The sequence below is a fragment of the Nanorana parkeri genome, unplaced genomic scaffold (genome assembly GCF_000935625.1).
Source record: "Nanorana parkeri isolate BGI_ZX_2015 unplaced genomic scaffold, ASM93562v1 scaffold541, whole genome shotgun sequence".
Lineage (NCBI taxonomy): Eukaryota > Metazoa > Chordata > Amphibia > Anura > Dicroglossidae > Nanorana > Nanorana parkeri.
The window spans coordinates 39,183-62,628 of NW_017306809.1; the positions used below are offsets into that span (position 1 = coordinate 39,183).

Below are 23,446 nucleotides of genomic sequence, written 5' to 3' on the forward strand. Positions count from 1 at the left end.
ACCTTTAGGATCTGCAATATTGTTCCCTTGTTATTGGGTGATTTAGAAAGGCCCTTAAGCCCGTGGGTCTGAATAACAGCCAGGCAATTGGCATGAACAAAGGAGATCAGCAATGGCAGTCCCCTATTTCTCTCATGAAAGGTTTACTGTAAAGTGCACCCAAACTTTTGTAATACTAGAGATACACATGTGCATGGTCTAAAGTGCACCCAAACTGTTGTAATAAGAGGGATGAACATGTGCATAGTCTAAATCCCTTCAATCCATTGCGTCACAGATAGATAGATAGATAGATAGATAGATAGATAGATAGATAGATAGATAGATAGATAGATAAACCGCTAGGCAGTGGTGACCTAAGTAGATATAATCCTTGTATCTCTCCTGCTGTAGGCACATATGCTGTAGATAAGTAATAGAGTTGGTAAGTTATATCAGTCCATTTTATTAGAAATTAATAACTGTTTAAACTTTTACAGCTTTGACTTGAACTTTGATTAACTACGTTACCTCCATACAAAGAAATGTTCTTTGATGATATGAGACAGTGGTACAGGAAATAACATAAGAACATTGTTTAGCATCAAGAATATTCACAGCTTCACGCTGGCGGTGGCATTATTTTCTAATGGCACCCGAGTCGCACCGGGCAGATTGCGCGCTTTCCCGCCGCGATTCTGCCTGTGCAATCGAACACGATCGCACAGGCAGAAAAAAGGTATATGTACCTTCTTTCTTTAATTGCTGCGTGGATGTAACCCCATTGGAATCAATGGGGCGGTGCGGCAACCTCTGTATGCAACTCCACACGATCGAACAGTCTCAGGACGCACGTACTGGATCGCCTAGGTCTGCACCAGCCCTGAGTGGCACTAAGCAATCAAAACAACCTTAATTGTGAACTCCAGGCAGATATGAAAGCACAAACTAATGCAGTTAAATGCCAAATGTAAATTATTACATGTAAAGAATGTGTTATCCATTGTACAGTAGAATTCAGGCTGGGAATAGGATAGGCACCACAAGGAGTCAGTCAAGCTCCGATGCAAGCACATTTACTGATACTAAAGTAGGACATGTAAAAGAGATCATTTCATCAGTCTTTTGCTGCTTCTTTGCTGTCCAATCACAGGCTGGGGTAGAGAGGTGATTTAGCTGTACTGCTTAGAGATACTGTTAAGGGGCCTATGCAGGGCAAAGTTTCAGTGTCCCTGCAAAGGTGCCCCCCTAATCCCCCTTTATTCTTACCTTGCCAGTGCCCACATGCTGCTTCTTACTCCTGTGCAGCCCTTTGCAGAGACAGTTACTTTGCAATGCATGGGCAAGATGAAAGTGTCTCTTTGAAGTAGTAATAAAGGCTGGGTGTTTTCTACCTTAATTAATTATTTGCATTAAGTCAAACACCCCATACATTTGTAAAACGCTCGTCCCCTCCCCCACTTGCCTGTAGCCACTTGTATCCTCTGCCGCAACCAGGAAGATACTCGGGGTTCCCCAAACCTGCTGGTTGTTTGGGGGGGTACTAAGGGCAGAGGAGCCATAAGCTGCTTCTGTGACTACAAGGGTGGGGGCGTGGCCGGCCACACGCTGTGTGTGTCTATAGACACACACAGCTAGGTGTGGGCAACAGCCGTGAGCGTGCATGCACGGGTGCCTCCACAGTAGCTGGCTAGCTGATAGAGGCACCAATACGGGGGGTGGGGCTAGCAGTTTGGATACCACTAGAGAACGAAGTAAGTTTGGCCTCCATAAACAAAAATGTAAAAGAAAAACCCTAGTTAACTTTAACTGTTGTAAAAGAAGTCACCAATTTGCCTCTGCTAAATGGCTGTGTAAACCTGAGGACTAGATGAACAGACATATAAATATTTTGCATTTAAATGATCTCACACATATGTATATCAAGCATATGTTTTTACTGTTTGCCTGATGTCCACCTTTAACATTGTGCTTGTACAAGTCTGCATGCTGTTGTTGCTGATGTATATGAATATACAGGATAAAGGAATCATTGTTGTTCACTACATTTTAAAAAATAGTGTAACTGTTGTGTTTTTGTTTATTTTTTAATAATGATTGATTTTTTTTTACTTGTTCCTTCTCCAGACAAATGTTCAGAAAGTACTACAGAAGTTGGCTGATGTTCAGGAAATGTTTGAAAAGAGACAAGCAAGCTTAAAAAAACTAGCAGCCAAACAAACTAGACCTGTACAACCCGTAGCTCCACATCCCGAGTCTTCACCAAAGAGGGCATCTCCTAAGACACCGAGGCCAACGTCTCTAGGTAAGATGTTAGTTGTCCCATATTGATCCATAACATCTTAATCCATGCATCTTCCTACACAGGAAAAAGTAAACGAGATTTTCTGTTGTACTAATACTCAGCTAATAGATAACTGAAAAAGGCTACTGAATAATTAAGATTGTGGAAATTATTATTATTATTATTATTACATAGTATTTATATAGCACCAACAGTTTGCGCAGCGCTTTACAATGTAAGGAAGACATTACAATTACAATACAATTCAAGACAGGATGGTAAGGAGGGCCCTGCCCCTGAGGGCTTACAATCTGAAAGAGGAGGGGGAAATGATACATGAGGAGGTAGCTGTGTGGGGATGAATTGTTTGAGAATGTGAAATCAAAGTCAACGTCAAACCAGAACTAATTAGGATCACTAGTGATGCGCAGACGGGTCCATATTTTTAAAATGAGATGAAGTGGGCTGTTGAGTAAAACCTTCTCCATTTTCTGTTGAATAATATATACAGTATATGCCTACCATTTCAAACATATCACAAAGGGCTAGTTCTTGAAGGTGTCATCAATTGTCCAAAATTGAATCTCTCTTAGTAAGCACCGAATGGATTTTGTTTACTGTTGGAAGGTATTATTTGTATCTAATTAAACAGTGTTATAAAAGGGGCAGGGGATGATGTAGAATAGACCACCTTTTAGGTGTTTCTCCAGAACCTGGAGAATAGAATGTTGAAAGGGATGTTAGTATTGCTGGAGTGCTGATGGGAAAGAATTCCAAGATGGGATGTTAGCTATTAAGAATTTCTTACCATTCAGGTACAAGTACATCAGTTAATATTAACTACACCGTTAAAAAAAAAAAAAAAAAAATATTTGTCATCAACTATCAAAGCATTCTTGCAATTATTTACTGGACTGGTGAATGGAAAAACAGGAAGTTACATTACCTGCTTGGTCATAAGGAAGCAAATTGTTTCAGTATTGATATTTTGTTTGAAATAGACTGAACTTTGTACTTTGTACAAGGTATACCTGTTAAAACCTGAACAGATTGAGGATGCATTACATGCGTTACTACAATTGTTCACTTAGCTTTTATTACCCTGCAGTATATATTATGGTATTACTCCCATCACAAGTAGATGTGCTTGTCAGTATAGGGTTTTATTTCCATTTACACCCTCCTGTTTAATTCTGCTAATTCATTATGCAATAATTTTACTATTTGGGTGTAAGATGGAATAACAAGTAATAGTGAGCTTTCAGAAATCTGGCAGAACTGTTTTTTTTCCATATGCTAGAAACCATTGTTATTGAGGCCTACATACACTGAAAATTATGTTCAGCACAAAAGCTGTTTAAATTAGGAGTAGATGCTTGGTAGTTGTACCTAAATTAAGAACAGCAAAATCATCACAGACAATGATTGTCAAGACAATGATTGTTGCCCATTATGCCCATTATCAAGACAATGATTGTTGCCCATTATGTGTAGCCAGACACATGATACCCTGAACAGAGTATAGTAGTAAAGGCTGAGATCCAGGGTTATTCACAAAAGGGTGAAGGATTTGGAGAAAGCAGGAGAAGTGAACAATGTAGGCTGAAATAGCTGATTTGGAAAACGTCTCACTTTCCAGTTCAGCTATGTTGTCCTAGATTGTTCACTTCTCCTGCCTTCTCCAAACTCTTCACCCTTTTGTGAATGACCCAAGAAACAACCGAGATAACACTGGCTGGATATAATAGGAGGTTTGGGAGAACCAAAGTAGATTGATCAAAGGAGAACCAAGCTGGGTTTCTGGAATGCAAGAGCAGTGCTAAGAGTTGCTGAGCAGAACTTCAAAAGAAGTGAAATTATACTTTTTGAGTTAATGGAGCAGATTCTATATGCAAGCTTTTGAGATAGCACATGTCTCTTTTCTTCAGGTTTCATTTAACTGTACATTACCCGGTTCTGTTGATGGCAAACACAATTTAGTACTCCGATACAAGAGGCAAGGGGATAATACTGCTTTGCCTGGTTCATATTTGGCTCATCAGAAAGTATTTGTAAATATCCAGGCCAATCTGCACAGCTCGTAAACCTAGTGGTCTGATTTGCTAATTTCTCTTTAAACTAAGGTTTTCTCTTCATAGTCAGTTTAGAAATTACCAATTGACCTGTCCAGCCAGTTACGGTTCAAGCTAGGAATAAAAAGAAAACAAGACTGAGCATGTAAATAAGTAGTATTTACCAACACAACACAATTGTTGACTGACTTATTGAATAATTGTTGATCAAGCGTAGGCTACAAGAGCTTGGATGTTAAAATGACTTAGTCATGAGAAAAGTACATTACATGAGCTGCCATTGTTGGACATGTTTTTGAGAATTCTAGTTAACTGGCTGTGCCTGGCTTTAATACTATCGAGTCACAGACCTGGAGCATGCTATTCTAAATACACATCAGAAAAATTTCAGAATTCCTTGTCACTGCATTTGTTCCAGACTTGGAAAGCACTGAAGCCAAAGGATCAGCATGATAGCCAGGGAACTAAGATTTTCAAAGTAGAAGTCAGCAGTGGTAGGCCCCATACCTTTTCTAATGAGAGAGTCACTTTAATGATAGAGTCCACCAGCCGCATGAATTACTCTGAGATCAAATTTAAGGTGGCACAGTATGGTAATGAGCTATTCACTCCAGACCGCACACACCCTAGAAATGACCACAGATACAACAAATGGGTTTTAGACAAGTGCTACATACAATTAATTTATGTCAATGATATCCATGGGGAAGTTCAGTCCTAGGAAATATCAGTCTGACCCAGTACTATACCTTTTAATTTACAGTCTGTTTGTATTTCCATGCAGATACTGGCAGGTGTTATGGAAGGTAATGGAAAATTGATCAATTACAAATGCCCCAATATATGCCCCAAACAAACTAAATAGCCAGGCAAAGTAAAAGCAGAATGCCTTGCCTAATCCCATTTATTTAAATATATCACACTGCTCTCTGGTTTCCCACCAGAGGCTCTTCCAATTTATCTGATATTCCACAGAGGGGGTGAACATTTCTTAGAATCCAGAAATATGGAGAAGACTGCTTCCAGGATCCACCTTAGGGTGCACACCTTACAGCAAAGCTATGCTAAATTTCTTGTAAAAGAAAGAAAATGCCCATAATATTAGTCACAAAAGAAAATAAATACCTATACTGTATTCATGCTTAGCATGTGCACTCTTCTCAAATATGTAATTTTCTACCTATTTACAATAAACTGTGCAGTTTCTTTTTATATAGCTTATAATTAAACTGCAGCCAGTTCTGGGAGAATAAATAATTGGGTATAGTCCAGGGGCGTAACTAGAAATCACAGGGCCCCATAGCAAAATTTTGTATTGGGCCCTGTGATTGCTAGTTATGCCACTGGCAGAGCCCACCTGATATACCAAACACTGACATTTGTTTGAGTCACTGTTTTTTAATTTTTTTTTTACTCTTTATATCTGATCATTGTCTTAGCTCGGCACATTTAGTTATTCATGATATACCAAACAGCCCACCTGAGAGTGACTCTGCAGAGCCCACCATAGACTCTCAATAGTGGGCTCTGCAGGGTCTCAGATGGGCTGCACACCTCTTACCTGTCAGCGCTGTCCGCCTCCGTGGGCGCCGGGCCATGCCTCCTCTTCCGTCCCCGGGCCCGCCTCTTCTTCTATCGACGGGCCCCACCTCCTCTTACATCACTGGCCCCACCTGCTCTTAGGTCGCTGGCCAGGGATGTAAGAGGATGCGAGGTTGCTCTTAGGCGGGCCCCGCCTCCTCCTTCACTGCGAACGCTGGCCTCTTCTGCCGTAGCTGCTGGCTGTCACTGACACAGCTCCGCAGCGGTTGTGAGGGGAAACGCCGCTGCTGAGCTGTGTTAGTGACAGTCAGCACCCTTACATGCCATAGCGACCCAGGCGGCCCACACGGCATCAGAGGGATGCCCTGGCCAGGCCCCATAGCAGCCGCCTTGGTCGCTATGGCGATTGTTACGCCACTGGTATAGTCACTTAGAACTTAAGTGACTTTGGTCAGTAATGGCCAATGCATAATGGTGCCTAATGGATCTACAGTCTTGGGACCGATCCTGTTTATGTTATTCATAAACGAAATAGAGAATGGTACAAATCTGTGTAGGGCAGTAAATTCTCAAGAAGACATAAACTCACTTCAAAGATAAAATTGAGGAGTGGGCTGCAAGATGGCAGATGCAATTTAATATCGAAAAATGTAAGGTTATGCACATGGGAGCAAAGAACATGTGTGTAAACTACTATCTAGGGCAGGGGTAGCCAAACTCCGGTCCTCCAGCTGTGGTGAAACTACAAATCCCATGATGCATCTCTCTCTGGGAGTCATGTCTGTGGCTGTGAGAATCTTGCAATGCCTCATGGGATTTGTAGTTCCACCACAGCTGGAGGGCCGGAGTTTGGCTACCCCTGACCTAGGGGGTGCACCACTGGGGAAGTCAAAGATGGAGAAAGACCTGGGGGTGCTCATAGATCACAAATTTGGCAATAGCATGCAGTGCCAAGCAGCGGCCAGCACAGCAGACAGGATATTATCCTACATTAAAAAAGGACTTTTGGCAAGGGATAAAAACATAATGTAATGTTACCACTTTATAAATCACTGGTTCGGCCTCATCTTGAATATGCGGTTCAGTTTTTGTCACGAACTCTCAGGAAAGATATTCTTGAACTTGAGAGAGTTCAGAGAAGGGGTACAAAATTAATAAAGGGGATAGAAGGCCTGAGCTACGAAGATCGCATTAAGAAATTAAATTTGTTCTCCTTAGCAAAGAGGCGCTTGAGGGGGGACCTAATTGCAATTTTCAAAATCATAAATGGGTACAACAATATTTGGAATAGGAAGTTTGCAGCGGAGGCTACCGGGTGACACCCCGCAGTGATGTCATCGCGTATGCGCGTGATGACGTCATGCGTGGCACCGCTGTTACCTGCGGGTGGCCATCTTGGTGATGGATGCCAGCAGAGAGAGGAGGGGACATCACCCGGCAGGATAAGGTATGCCAACCGGGTGCCCGACTTTTCAAAGGGGGTGACTCCAAAATGACTGTCAGTCATTTTGGTGTCACCCCTCCAGTGGTGTCACCCAAGTGCGGGCCGCACCCCTCTTGTGACGCCACTGGTTTGCACCAAGAACTATACTAATGACATGAGGAAACAGCAAGAGATTAGAAGAGAGGAGGCTTAATCTGAGACTTCGCAGGGTTTTTTTTTTACTGTGCGAGTAGTAAAAATTTGGAATTCTCTTCCACAGTCAGTAGTATCTGCTGGTAGCATAGATACATTCAAGAAACATTTAGATTAGTTTCTTGAGTATTTAAATATACAGGGATATGGGAACTACTAGAGCCAAGTATATACATGCACAGACACACAAGATGGACCTGTGTCTTTATTCAACCTTACCTACTATGTTACTATGTAATTTTGCTCAGCAACAGTCATCCTGCAGTGGTCATTGCATAATACGTCAGTGAAAAACAAAAATGAACTATGTCCACTACACTCCCAGATACACCCCCAGCTACTGGCTTTCAACTGCCCAGGCCAATGAGAGCCTCAGTCAATATTTTATTCGCAGAAATAAAATACAATCGCATACCTTTTTGTGACCTGGATTGGCTTCCTCCGTGCTTTTGTTTAAATGATTAATTCCACATACTATAACATATGTCAGGCACTTCTATGCTGTGTTAGACCGCACAAAGCTGCTGTCAATTACTATTTAATTTCCCCCACATTTGACAAGCTTTTTATAAAGCATAAACTTGCTCTGACGGCCGCACCCAGCCACTGTGTGTTTATTCATCATCTAACACATGGACATTTGCAAACACTAGGAACGTTCTCAGCTAGTTGGAAACAATATAGATTACTTAGTCACTGCTTGTCTGATAGCTTTATGCTTGGGAAGGCAGAGAAAGCCCACAACTATCACCAAAGCTCATTTTTCGTGCTGGTCATAGGTGGGACCATTTTAAAGCTTAAGATAATTCTAGCATCCTGTATCATAATCTTTACATGTTTGGTCAGCAAATAATTCCAACAGGTGCTTTCATTTTACAACAACAATCTGTCATACTTTCCGTGAGTGTAGACCATGTTAACAGGGAAAATATACAGTATTTTAAGAAATGGTCTATTGGATATTTTTTTGCTGTTTGAGAACCTGAGGCCACTGAATTCATTTAAGTAGATAGTGCTAATTCAAGATGCTAAACAATCATCTCACTGCACAGAAGTTTTTTTAACCTTTATTCTTTTTATTAAAGACCACCAGCAATATAAAAACCAACACATATTAACAAAAATAACATCTAAAATATAAACACAGGACATATACCTACATTCCTCACAAATAAATACAGTAAAGAAATTAAGGAGAACAAATATAAAGAAAAATTGCTTTTTTTTTTTTTTGCATCGATCGACCTCAAAAGAAAAACCCTCTCCTTCTATTTAGCTACATTTATCGGGGATCAATGTAGAGCATCCTCTTAGGGTACCACGGTGTCAGAAAGATCGCATACGTTTTCATTTTGTAATACAGTAGTCGGCAGAGAGTCAATAAATGATTCCCATACATCGAAAAACGTTTTGAGTGTGCTTACTGAGCATTGTCTCAGTACAGTTGTTTTGAAATACAAACACCGACTTACTTGGCAAGAGAGTTAAAGAAGGTGGTTCAGAATATATCCATTGATGCACGATTGTTTTCTTTCCCACCACAGATATAATAGACACTGCACAGAAGTTTTAATATACGGGCTGATTTACTAAAGGCAGATATGCTGTGCACTTTGCAAGGGAAGTTTTCCTTAGCTTAGTGAATGTGGTAAAATTTCACTTTGCAAAGAATACTCAATCATGTGCAAGGAAAAAAAATACAGTATTTGTGCTTACATTTGATTGGATGATAGAAGTCAGTAGAGCTTCACCTCATCCACTAAACTAAGTGGAAATTTCTCCTGCAAAGTGCAAATTCCTTTGCAAAGTGAACATCCTATTTGTGTTTAGTAAATCATCCTCACTGTCTGATATCTGCTTGTACAAAACCACTAGAAGAATTTAATACATTGCAAGGCATTCATTGATTTTATATTTTGTTGTGTTCATAAAGCATTGGAAGACATATGAAGAAATATGCTATTTTTATCCACATCTCCAAATGTCCCGCTACTAGATGTCAGTGATGTGCAGTAGTCCTCGCTAGGTAAGGCATTTCCTCCTGCACGCCCTGCCCATCTCTACCCCGCCCTGCCTCAGTTGCACCCCACCCCGCCCCCAACCCGATCACCGAGCTGTGTGGAAGAGGACTTGCTTGTCACTGGTGAGGCATCGAGAACGATGTCCTCAGTGTTTTTTTTTTGATTGGATAGCTTGGACGACCAATGGTCCAAACTTACAAAGAGCTCAAGCCTCTAACATGGAGTAGAGGCTGTTACAGCTCTGGCTTCAATATGTTAGGTTACATACGCATTGGGGAAGCCCGCTGCTGTGCAACCTAGCTTTCAATAGCCAGATGAAGCGCCACCAGTAATTAACAGGCAGCGCTCCGTCCATGACAGGTTACACAGCAGGGAGGCTTTCCCCGTTCTGTAACCTGTTAGAAGCCAGTCTGAATGGAGAAAAAGCTGTAAGTTTTAAACGTGAAGCTGACAGCTTTTGCCTCCATAATACTAGGAGAGGCTCTGCCTCACCTATCTCCCCTGACCGCACGTCCCTGCTAGATGTTCCAAAATCCCTTTCTCATGAGTTTCAAAGATTATCTCATTATTTGTTTTCAGTGCATTGTAGGCCTTTCCTGCTTCAGCCTTAAGCCTTTTCATATATGTTCAAATCTGACATTCATGGCCTTATTAATTAAATCATTTCTAAGGGGTCTATTCACTAAGCTGCCGTAGGCAGCCCACAGAACAACCGACCATTCGGCTCGGCTGTTCTGCTCGGTACCTCTGTGGTACAGAGCAGAATGGAAAAACAGTTACAAAAGTAGTAAAAAATAATATAGAAAACGATTGGGCGGAGCTAACAGTGACAGCTAGCTATGCCCAACTGTTTTCTATTGGCCGGGCGGTTCTGCTGCCATCAGAATAAAAAAAGATGGGACCTAATAGAGAACTTCAGGTCTCCTCTGCTGATTGACAGCAGCAGTGGGCGGGTGCAATAGCTAGTTTGCTATTGGCTATTGCAAATTGAAATAGCCAATAGGAATGTAGATCCTTCTGCAGCTTAGTGAATAGACCCCAAATTCTTGTTTGCTAAATATGCAATGCCATAACCAACAGCAACTAATCAAAATTCATCTTTTACTGATGTGACCTAAGCAAAGTAAAGTGTAATTGGTTCTGCAAGAATTATCTATTAAGAATTAAGAACGGTTTCATTCTATTGTTTGTCTTGCTTGACACTAACAGGGTTATTCACAAAAGGGTGAAGAGTTTGTAGAAGGCAACATAGCTGAACTGGAAAGTGAGCTGAATTGGAGAATTTTTCCAAATCAGCTATGTTGTCCTAGATTGTTCACTTCTCCTGTCTTCTCCAAACTCTTCATCCTTTTGTGAATAACCCCCTAGGACTTATTATAAAGATGTATAGACATGCACAGAGAAATAGACAAAGTAGAAACCTTGTTACAGTTTGCACACATCTTTAAAGAAGAACTTCAGGATATTTTCCAGTCAACCCTGCTCGTTTTGGTCTAAGGACAAACATAAAGAAAATATACTCACCTGACCCTTGGTCCTGTCTGGCTGCTAGACCAGTGCCCACAGCCTCTTGTCCCCTGGGGTCCAGCAGTAGTCTTAAGGACCCATTATGTCATCACAGCAAATGCAGGTCCGTTAGATGTGAGGATGCTGAGGGACATACCACAGCCGAAGTTGAGGGGCAGAGAGGTGAGCAGCCACTGCCGCAGGACCACGGATCAGGTGAGTATATCTTCTTTATTTTCACCCGTAGACCAAAACGAGCACTGCAAGGGTTCATTTGATAAAAAAAAACCTTGAGTTCTTCTAAATTAATGAGTCCTCCCAACAAGCAAAGCAAACAAGAGAATGAAGAAGCTTAAGTTTATTGGAATTTTGCTAAATATACCAGGACCTGGCAAGATTTAAAAGTCATTATCCATTTCCTTTTACTTCCTGGAACTCTGGGTCTGCCTCCTGGAACTTGTGGCGCATCATCTCCGGGGCAAAAATATCTTTCTTCCGAGATCTCATGGTACTTTGAGGTTTAGAGATGAGATTTCCAGGGAGGCACTGGTGATGTAGCTTTCCCACAATGCATATGTAAGAGCAGGGCTACATCACAAGTGCCTCACTTGACCAGGAAGTGGAAAAACCATCATTGGAAGTAAAAGCAAAAAATGCTTAACTAATGAATGTAAGCTGCATGCTAATGGGATTTCGAGTGAAAGGGGGTAGAGGTCCACTTTATGAAAAGGCTTAGATGAGTAAAATTACATTTGGTTGCTTCTTACCCAAGAATACCACATAACATTTGTTCATTTCCTTCTATATTTTAAAACTGCCAGTCATTTAGCTTTTGCTTTCATCAGTTAAAGGATATTACAATAACCCACATTTTAAAATGGAACTCAAGAACCCCCACACTAAATGTATGTTATGTGTTACTATTTGCATAGCATATGGAAAAATAATTGTAAAAAATATTTCTCAACTTTGTAGCTAGTTGTTTGGAGCAGGTTTATACATAGTATCCTACAGGCAGCTTCTTGTGGTTAGAATAGATACCAGTGCTTAGCATAAAATGCCTTGAGGTCTTTAACCCTTTGTTAGGACAGACAGTCCTGCTCATCTAGCTTACAAATGATAATTAAATCTGCCAGCACAGCATGGTCGGGGTTAATTATGCAAACAAACCTGACAAGCTGGAAATACACTTTAAGATCTGATTTTTGCTAAAAGCGATTAAATCAAACTGGTACAATGCAATCCGCACGATTCCTTTTCACTGCTCCATTAACTGCACATAAAGCTCATTCTTGGCATCTAAATTTGCCTGATACTTTGATGGCTTCTATTTTAGAATTATGATAGTTCCAAAGTCTGAAGTTAAATTTTAATCATATTGCCACTGGGTTATGCTTACAGGCAAATATATTATTGTGATTACCTTGCATATTCCAAAGCAGTTTATGATTATTATGTTCTTAACTAGAGTGAGATGTTCTTGTAAACACTCACTACATAAAAAAAAATCCCTTTAAAGGAGAACTATGGGGTTAAGGCTTTTCCCCATAGTTCTCCTTAGGGTAACGGGAGGACATAAACTAGCGTCCTCCCGTCACCCTAGGCTCAGTATACCGCGAGCTGTAGCTCACGGTATACTGAGATGCTGCAGTATACTGCGAGCTGCTGCTCGCGGTATACTGAGACGCCGCAGCTGAAGCGGATCCCGACAATTGTGCCGGGATCCGCCCAGCTGCGTGACTGACAGCTGGCTCTGCCTATCTAGAGGCAGAGCCAGCTGTACCCGCCCCCTCCCCTGTCCGTTCCGCCAGTCAGCGCTGGCGGATCGGAGCAGGGAGGGGGGAATCCAGCCCCTCCCCTGTCACGGCAGAGAGCAGTAACAGGATCGAGAGGTGAGCGAACGCCGGTATGTGTTCGCTCACCTCCCGATCTACTGAGCCGACCTGTGACAGTCTCATTGTCACAGGTCGGCTAGAACTATGAGGTGAGTGAAAAGCACTCACCTCATAGTTCTCCTTCTCCTCACTAGCAAGCAGTAGATATAGGCAAAAAGTTTGGAAAAAAAAAACTCGCTTTAACAGCGGTTTAAACTTACCCCGTTTTCGCCACGCGCTCCCGTCCGAGAATCCGAAACTGCTCGGGTGGCCACAAAGCATCCTGGGGCGAGCACATGCACAGTTCGGATTTTTTATCGGGAGACGAGCAGAGACTATTGGTAAGTCTATGGACGCGTGCACCCGCATGCATACACTGCGGGATCGGAAGTGCCAGCAAGGACAGAGGAGTCAGCGCTGGATCGGAGAGCCGCCGCACCGCTGGAGGGACAGATGAAAACATCAGGAAAGAAGAAGTGCTAACGTTAACATTGGTGGGAGGGAAACATTTTTTTACTTTAATGTCACTCTAAAGAAAGATGAAATCTGCTAGCACAGTACAGACAGGGTTAATTAGAGCAAACATAACTTCCCACACCCCCTTCTTAACATTACATAGGGGGGAAGCTAGGTAGGATTTTTAAGAAAGTTAAAAGCACTTAAAAATAGAGCTGTTACTGATTAAAATGTTGGTGTTCGATTAATCGGAAAAAAATGTAATTGATTAATTTCTATTAATTATAACGCACATACAGATCCAACTATATTGGCCTATACACATACAGCACAGCAATGAAGTAATAAAATGAACTAGGATCACACTAATCCAGCACGCTATTAATCTCACGTGCCCCCCTCAATATGGCCGCCGCTTGAGTTGGGCAACTCAGAATAATAACGTGCTGGATTAGTGTGATCCTAGTTCATTTTATTACTTCATTGCTGTGCTGTATGTGTATAGGTCAATGCCTTGGCTGGCGCTTGTGCAGAACAAGTTTCTTGGGCAAACCTGTTAGTTGTAACGAAACCAGAAGTCAGGCGGTCGCAGAACTCGATAAGTGTCGACAGATCACCGGCCCAAGTGGCTCCGTCGGCTAACGAAAGGAAGGGGGAGGAGTCCGGTGATATCACGGACATCGATGTCACCGGATTCCTGCCCCTGACCTTCGTTAGCCGACGTAGCCACTTGGGGAAGGGGGGGGTAGTCCGGTGACGTCAATGTCCGTGACGTCACCGGATCTCCAACGGGACTCCCGGAAGACCCGGAAGGCGGCAGAGAGGTGAGTGTTTTCATTATTGATCAAAATAATTTTAATTGATCAAAAATGTTAATGATTAATCTGGTATTTAATCGTTAATTTCCCCAGGCCTACTTAAAAATTTAAGTAGCTTTTTTTCCCCCTAACTTGTGCAATGTAAATGGGAACATGTAACAAATATAAAGTAGGTGTTATCCCAATTTGGCTGAAAAAATGGAAATACACTTTTAGGTAGACAAAAACATTACTAACACTTTCGCTGTTGCCTGTTACTGCAATATTAGTGGAATATAGTTATTCATTTTGTACTGATGTGTCTAATCTGGCATAAATGTCAGGAAGCACCATTTTAGCACAATCGTTCTATGAACTGTTTAGGTTTCTGAGTGCTACCTAAGAAATGTTGCTGCTGAGCTAAAGTCAGAATGTTCTCTCGATGTATCTTACAAAGACTTCTGTCACTTTACCCATTTAGGACAGAGTGTTTTAAGGCGAAATGGAACATATCATTACACCCTTGTTCACACCTCTGCGACATTGCAGAGGTGCTGCAGGGTGTGCAGTTGGCAGTCCATTTAGTTGAATGGGATGCCTACTGCAGCTAAATCACACTAAAAAAGCGCATGTACCTTTTTTAAAATTGCATTGCATCGCATGGTAATAGGTTAACATGCGACGTGATGCGATACAACGCACATGCAATGGCCAGGTGCGGTGGGGTGCCATAAATAATAATAGCACTAAAGCGCACCTAACAGTGCAACATTCTGCATTGCAAAGGTGTGGAGGGAGGCCAGATCAAACCAGAGAAGTTTTTCTAACCTTGGTAACCAGTAAATTAATTAACAACTGGTCATCACATAAAAATGCCCATGATAGCACTGTGAAATGGTAACTTAATCTCAGCTACTGTTTGGTGTGAGTACATCTATTACTGGTATACATTAGTATATATATTTTCAGACAGTCCCTTATATTTTTACATCACTACATAATATTCATACATCTATCGGCTTTATGTATAATTTATTCTAAAAATCTTAACTATTATAATGAATCAACATTGAATCAGCATTTCTCAACCTTTTTTCAGTCACGGCACCCTTTTCAAAATATGCAGAATCTTGAGGCACCTCAGTCTAAAATGTAAAGGATTTTATGGGGGAACCCACAAATAAAATGGAATTACCTCCACATCAGAAACCCTCTGCATGGAGGGTTAACTTAATTTCTTTACATGGTTCTGGTCCACAAAAAAAAATCGATTTCACTCCTTCACATCAGAAGCCCTTTGGATGGAGGATTTGCGTAATTTCTTTACATAGTGTTGGTGGCTGGCCCGTCTGCGCAATGGAAAGGCATGGAGCTGTGCAAACATTTTGATGCACCTCTGAGGAAGCCAGAAGGGACCGAGGTTGAGAAAGGCTCCCGTAGACTAAATATACAATAGTTGAGAACCGTGGACTTACACTAACCAGCTTCTTCCAAGTATTACATATAGTGAGAGACATTACTTCATAGACTGGTGGTAGTGTGGTGGAATTTTACAGAAGCAGATATTATTATCAGTTAAGGACAAATTTTATAGATAGATGTTTATTTTTATTTATAAATGTTATAGAAACAGTTCATAAACATATCAATATTTATTTTATGAAACCAGCTGCACATATTTACACTAGTTTTGGACTGTTTATAGAAAACACAGCTGAGTTTGCAATGTGACCTCATAACTTGATAGAATATACTGATCAAAAGTTCAAGATGTTATCCACACGGGATATAAAAAAGTATAAATCGCTTTGGGTCAATTCACACTGTTTTTACTCCTTAGAAAATCACTAGCCCAGAGATAATTGTGAGAAAAAGGAGCCATGTGAGGTCAGAATTTCAATACATGTTTGTGAGAAATTCAGGTTCCTTTCATGAAAAAACAAATCCCATACCTATGCAGTATTTATTTTAGTGATATGAAAATTTTTCATGAGAAAACTATCATAAAAATAGTGAACATAATGAAATAAACTAAATACTAATGAATAAAATGTAAATATCGGATATGCCTTCATGTCGGGGTCCTGCATGTTCCTGAAACACTCAGGGGAATAAACGCTCAGGGTAATAAAATGCAAACTTTCTTGAACTCTGTTGTGTAGATGACATATCTTTATACCATTAAAGGAGAACTATGAATTACACTCATCCCTATAGTTAGAACCAAAATGTGACATTAAAACTGTCACAGGTCAGTTCTATTGATTGGGAAGTGAGCGAAAACATACCTCTGATCTGCTCATTTCCCCATCATCTCCCTGCAGAGAGCATTGACTGTCAGTCACCGCAATATATGTCCTCCCATGACCCAAAGAAGAACTATTAAAGAAAACCATTGCCCCATAGTTCTCCTTTTTAAAAAAAAGCATGCGTACTACTGAATTCACCCTTTTGTGCTTTATGCATCAGTAAAATGACCTAATGAGTAAAGTAAGCTGGTGAGGTAAAAGATAATGTATAGTGTATTTGTATTTTTTTATGTTCAGAAGTACAAATAAAAAAATGGTCAAGCAAATATGAAATATTGGATAGAAATAGTAAACATAAAAATTTAATATGAAATAGTGCATATAAATATTTCATATTTACAATATCCAGCCAGCAAGTAGTGATTTGGATTCCTTTTTAACATTTACCACTGTTATATTAACTGCTTTGTTGGAAAAGCTAATAACTGAAGCTTGGGCTATGGATGAATGAGTAAGAGGAGTAACTTATTCCTCTTTTCTGCCCAGTAGGGCTCTGTACAGAGTTTTAATTAGGGGAAGACAGACTGAAAGAACAAAGTATTATGGGTTCAACTGTATTAATTCTTTTTTTTTTTAAATAATACATTTTTATTGGTATTAAATGTTACATAAAGCAAGTACACGGTACTTGTAAACAGGTACAACAAGTACAAAATGTACAAATAACAAGGAAGTTTGTGGGTGGATAAGACTCGAAATAGGAGGTGTAAAAATACAGTTGAGTTGTCTTACCAGGTATTAATTCTTAATATATAAAATATATCTCGTTTAAAAAATGAAGCATTGATTTTCAAATTGACACAAAAACATTAGATTGTTCCTCTAAGAAGCTCCATAAAACCAAAATTGAAAAAAAAAACAAAAACTGTGCTGTCCTAGTCCAGTTTCATGGTTTACCAGGCCATAATTATTGGTTCAGAAAATGTCTGCTGTTAGCAGAGTTAAGTCAGTCGCTTTAATGTTCCAAAAAAGCACTGACCAGTGCCAAAAGTAACCCTCCTGTGGCCCAAACAACTTCTTAAAATCCAGTACGGCTGCCCCGTTACAGGTGAGGGATCCTGAACACTGCATGAAAACATAAGACAACACCGGGCGCCTGTCCTGGTGCAATAATCCTTTTTATTGGTAGAAATAGGTGTACAATAACTTATAATCACAAAAGAAGCAAAGGTAAAGACATCAATGGACTGATAGTCCTCAGTAATTAGTCTGCTGTGGAGATGAATGGAAGAATAATTCAGGAGCTCTGCTATACCGCAGAGTCACGCCACCACTGCTTTAATGTGTTTTCATTTTATGCTATAATGCATTTTACTCTCTGCACAACATTGTGGAACATAGGAAATCTGCAATACCTCAACTAACCATTCATTGGATTGTAATGTGTTGGTACATGTTTTAGAAGCTTTTTCAGAAGAGGAACTGTCCATATGTAGTTCACACAGAAAATAGAATGAAAAGCATGAAAGATATACATAGCATAAAACATGCATTATGAATAATTATCTATATGAAAAGGAGTGGACTTTTAGGCCCTGTATCTTTGTTTTTACTTAACACAGAAGCATGGGATAAAAAGCAACATATACTGTGGAGTTAGGGGACAGAGCTGTGAAAAATAATACACGGTGAGAATTCTTCATTTTCTACGAGTTCGCGGGTGCGCGCAATTTTAAAGCTTGACATGTTTGGTGTCTATTTACCCGACGTGACCTGGTCTTCTATATTTTACCGAAAAACTGGGCAATAATAAATGTTTCTTAACATAATGTAAAAAAAACATTTTTTCAGGTTGGCCGAACATGCTGAGCATGTTCGGCCGACCTGAAGCCACGCGAAGCAAGCCGATGTACGGCTGATTTCAGCCGATGTACGGCTGAAATCAGCCGTACCAGCCTGAAGTGAATAGCCGAACAGTGTTCGGCTCACTTCACTTCAGGTCGGTCATTCACTCGGCTGCCCTTGGCAGCTTAGTGAATAGACCCCCTGGTCTTCAAGCAGTTAAAGACAGGAGTTTGCCCATATAGGATCAGCCAGTCTAACTTCATTGGCTGTTAGAGTCAACTACACACTTGGCATCTTGTGAATGCTCAGATCTTTTGCCTAATTGTTTTCATTTTACAATTTGGTGTAATCTCCATCTGATTACCGGCAGATATCTGTGAGGGATCTCATACGTCCTATACTGTTCTGTTACCTTGGCGGAACATGTTGTACACCTTTTCTTGTATATGCACAAATAAAGAATTTAAAAATGAGAAAGGGATAAACAAGAAAACATTAGATGAACAGTTGTGATGCTTCCGCAATTGCTTTGCACTTACAAATTCCTTTCATTTGTTGCCTGGATTGAACTCCAATGAATGTCTAGATCTGGAGATAATCTATCACTCATGCTTAGGTTTATAATTAACCATGATAATTATTTATATCTATACGGATTTGGACATGGATTTTGATTGAATTACCTTTTATAAAATGCATATAAAGTTCACTAGTACAATCTTGTGACTCTTGTTATGTTTGGAGTTTGGCATTTAATTAATCACATGACCTTTTTTTATCTATGTTTCGGCAGTGAATCATTTAGTACACTAACTACCTTTATGCTTTTTATTGATTATTGTTTTACTGTGCAGGTATTCATGTCATTGGTAGGCGTTAGTGATTTGCAAGCTTAATGGGTGACATTGACTTCTTTTACTAGGTTGCTTAATGGGATATTTAAAAAAAAAACAGTTCTACAAATAAAATGGCACTCAAGGTTAATTTTCAGTGTTGTCAGGCTCTTGACCTAAAGTGTATCTAAACCCAAAAAACATAATTTTTTAAAATATATTGCAACTTAGCAATATACTGTATAAAGTGTATATTTACTGGCTGGATCACCAGGTGAAAATAAAGTGAAAAAAGCCTAAAAAAAGCCAATGCAACCACTACATTTAGACCTCTGTTCACACCTTCCCGTTCCATGAACGCGCACCAAACTCTGGAAAAACCACATGCTTTCACATGCGTTCACAGACTGCATCAAAAACGTCAAATGTGCTTGTGATATAATTACTAGTTAAAAGCACAGTTGTTAAATGCGCATGAACAATGAAACGCATGCAGTGGGGTTTGCTACATGCACTACTTTCTTACATTTGTTGCGCATCCAGGAACCCACTGCAATCAATGGGGATACACAGCAAACACAGAAAAACTAATGCGTGGGAACGTGGCCTTAGGGCTAGTTCACACCAAGTGCAGAGCAGGTGCAGAGCAGGTGCAGACCGGATCAAAACTGTGTCCAATGTATTCCAATGGTATTTTTAGCTCCAGTTCACATCGCAGCGTGCAGGTCCAGAGCAGGTTAAAAAAACTGCAGCAGGCCCTATTTTACCTACTCTGGATCTGCAAACGCATCAAAAACACATGAAAATGCCTGGAATGCACCGAAAGCCCATGTTAAACAAAAATATATATACTGTATATATATCTTTTTTTAAATCCAAAAACGCATCAAAAACGCATCTAAAAGACTAGCGTGCGTGTGCAGAAACCTGACCAGATCTGCTCTGCATTTGGTGTGAACAAGGCCTTAAGGATTAGTAAGATGCATATTCAAGTTTTGTTTTTGGGTTTAGATATGCTTTAATTGGAGTTCTTTTTTCTTTTCCATTTCTTCCATGAACTCTATCTGTTTTAAGGTCATTAAAGAGCACAAGCACTGGGCATTATTGTTAAATAATAAAGAATAAAAGCTTGGAATCAAGTGAACAGCTAAAGCCAATTCAGTGGAGCCTATCCCACCTCAACCTAACCATTGCACTCAAACAATTCATTCCCACACAACTACCACCTCTTGTATCACTTGCCCCTCCCTTTTAAATTGTGAGCTCTCACAGGCAGGGCCCTCCTTACCATCTTGTCTTGACTTGTATTGTAACTGTAATGTCTTCCTTATATTGTAAAGCACTGCGCAAACTGTTGGTGCTCTATAAATCCTGTATAATAAGAACAATAATTCTGTTACCTTTGGGAGAAACTTACAAAATACAGTTTCATATGATAGAATAGGTTTATGTACAATTCTGGGCAACTAGGTATATTTCCTTGTTGAAAATTACATAAAAATACACACATATATTTGCTTTGTTTTATCGAAAACAAAATAGACTTTAACATAAATGTAATTTTCAGCCACAACACGAAGAGCACCAGATGTCCCCTGTGCCCCTCCAAAATCACTCTCTGAAGCTGATCTGGCCAGAAAAAGGAACAATAAGAAGACAAAAGGTGGAATAAAGGTAAAGTGATACTTTGTATTCTATACAGTTCAGCTTGGGAGTTTTTAAATATTGAAGACCAACTGGCAGCCCTGAGTGCTGCATGTGGCTTTTTTGCCCTAACCCTTGTTTCCATCCTGGTCTAAGCTTGCAGCCTGCAACACAGGCCAAGTCTGAGATCTTCATTCCTCACCAACGTCTTTAAGGGTAGAAAGAAAACACTTTTATACTTGGTTTTAATGCTGCAACTGTACTTCTCATAACTTGTTATGCCATTGATTCTATTAACAGGCATTATAGGTTTTTATATTACATATTACTCACATAAGTATTCTACAGAATAATTTATAAGCTGTAGATGACAAATGTATAGCATCCACATAATTAAATAATATAAAGTAATAAGAAAAGACCTTTAAATACAAATACATGCTGCTTTTTACTGGTCTTTTTCCTTGCTCTACAAATGTGAGCTTATTTAGGTGGAAATAGTACATATGTAGTGGGGCATTGTGTGGCATACAGCAATTCAGGACACCAAGATCTCTAAAGACATCATACACTTCTTACTTAAAAATTATTACAATAGAACAGGCCTCAATATTTCCGCTAGCCCCCTCGCAATTGGCGAGTGAAAATTGCATGGGGGCGAGTGGAATGTCATCGAGGTGTGCCGCCGGCGGGACCAGGGATGGGACACTACCGCCGCGGCGATCGTTAGCTTCAATTCTCTCTCATTCTCCTCTATAGCTGCAGCTACAGAGCAGCCGAGGAGGAGAAGAGAGCATAGAAGCGAACGATCGCCGCAACGGTAGTGTCCCATCCTTGGTCCTGCCGGCGGCGCACCTCGATGACATTCAGCTCCACTGTCTTCCCTGCGACTGTCTTCTGCAGCTTCCTCCGACCACCTCAGCTGCCAGGCTGGGAGGAAGACTGCAGAGACAGTGAGACCGGCCAAAAATGTAGGCAGCATGGGGGAAAAAATATTTATCTCCCTACATTCAAGATCTCTGTACCGCCCCCTCACCACCACCATCACCAGGAGAAAGAAAAGGACACCTCAATACCATCAGCTAAGTGCACTGTATGTCCCCTTTCTTCCTTACACCGCTGACCTCTTCGCTGACACCACAATCACCATAAGAAAGAAGAGGGCACCTGAATACCATCAGCTAAGTGCACTGTAAGTCCCTTTTCTTTCTTCCTAACACCACTGACCTCTGCGTTGTGCGTCACACTGGCCTCTGCGCTGTGCGTCACACTGGCCTCTGCGATGTGCATCACGCTGACCTCTGCGCTGTGCATCACACTGACCTCTGCACTGTGCGTCACACTGACCTGTGTACTGCTGACCTCTGTACTGTGCGTTACATTACTGACCTCTGTACTGCTGACTTCTGTACTGTTCGTTACAATACTGACCTCTGCACTGCTGACCTCTGTACTGTGCGTTACAATACTGACCTCTGTACTGCTGACCTCTGTACTGTGCGTCACACAGCTGGCCTCTGTATTCGGCATTGCACCACTGACTTCTGTACTGTGCATTGTTACTGATCTCTGTACTCTGCGTCACACCACTAACCTGGCGGAGGCCGCGGCAGGGTAGGGGTTAGGTGGGGCAACTGGTGGCGAGTAACTTTTAAGGCCTGGTTAGTAACTCGGGACTTGAAATTTTGAGCCGCCTAATAGAGCAAGTCTCTCAGTATCACAATATTACAATAGACCAAGTCTGTCAATATCACAAACGTACAACAGAACTAGTCTCTCTATATCATAAAATTACAACAGAACAAGTATTTCAATAACACAAAGAAAAAAAAAACAATTTAAAAGACTACACAAACTATAAGTGTCCGATGTAATATACTAGAGATATAATTTTGAATTAATGATTGCGCTCAGTTTAGATGATATGCTACTGACTTTATTACATGCAGATGTTTGATTTGCATTTAATTGTAGATTGAAGTAATGCTTGAAGCAAGTCAAGGTGGAACTAGTAGATCACTAGTGATGAGTGAAAGTGAGGAAAATCTCTGTACAAGAAAAAGGTAAAGTAACATCTAAGCAAGCTTTGTTTTGTATTTTTATTATGTGTACTTAGCTGTTGAAACAGTTAAAGGGTTTCTGGTAATATTATATATATCCTTATGTTAAAAAGAATAGGTAAGATTTGCAAATTTACAAAGCAAATGTCCTGTTTTTATGTATTTTATTATAATTCTTTATTTTGAACAAGTTTATAATAATAACAAAAAAATAGGATCGATGTTATGCCACAACAGAAAAACAAAAGATATATCAGACATCCAATACGAATCATAAAAGAAGAACATGCGAGCAATCTTCCCAAGTTCTACATGGGTGGGAAGAAACATAAAAGTTGATATACCAGGCGAACAAACTAAATTAAGACTAGTATTGATTGTCTCTACAGTGTAATATGGATTTGTAGCAATAGAAAAAGTGATGGTAAAGTAAGCAAGTCCTGTTATTTGTATTGTAGAACACACAGAGTGATATAAGTGTCATATCTGCCTAACCCCTTGACAAGGGGTATAGTGCATTTTCCATGACCACATATTTTGAGTTATTTTTGTAGGGTTAACATTAATTTATAACTTTACCATGTTTACAAGCATGCTTTTACATATTCACGGTAATTAATGTATGAAAGACTTGTATAAGCCACTAGA

The 23,446-nt window shown here is 40.3% G+C and overlaps 1 protein-coding gene across 1 annotated transcript in view; it reads left to right on the forward strand.

Annotated features, from left to right (window-relative positions):
- The window catches only part of LOC108791303 (probable guanine nucleotide exchange factor MCF2L2), a gene marked incomplete at its 5' end in the record, with an annotated part of 45,805 nt that extends 23,000 nt beyond the window's left edge, over positions 1-22,805 (forward strand). The window contains 3 exons of the mRNA XM_018561746.1: positions 2,107-2,284; positions 20,662-20,768; positions 22,713-22,805. Coding sequence (XP_018417248.1) covers positions 2,107-2,284; positions 20,662-20,768; positions 22,713-22,805 — 378 coding nt within the window. The remainder of the gene's footprint in view (positions 1-2,106; positions 2,285-20,661; positions 20,769-22,712) is intronic.
- Positions 22,806-23,446: the final 641 nt, after the last annotated feature.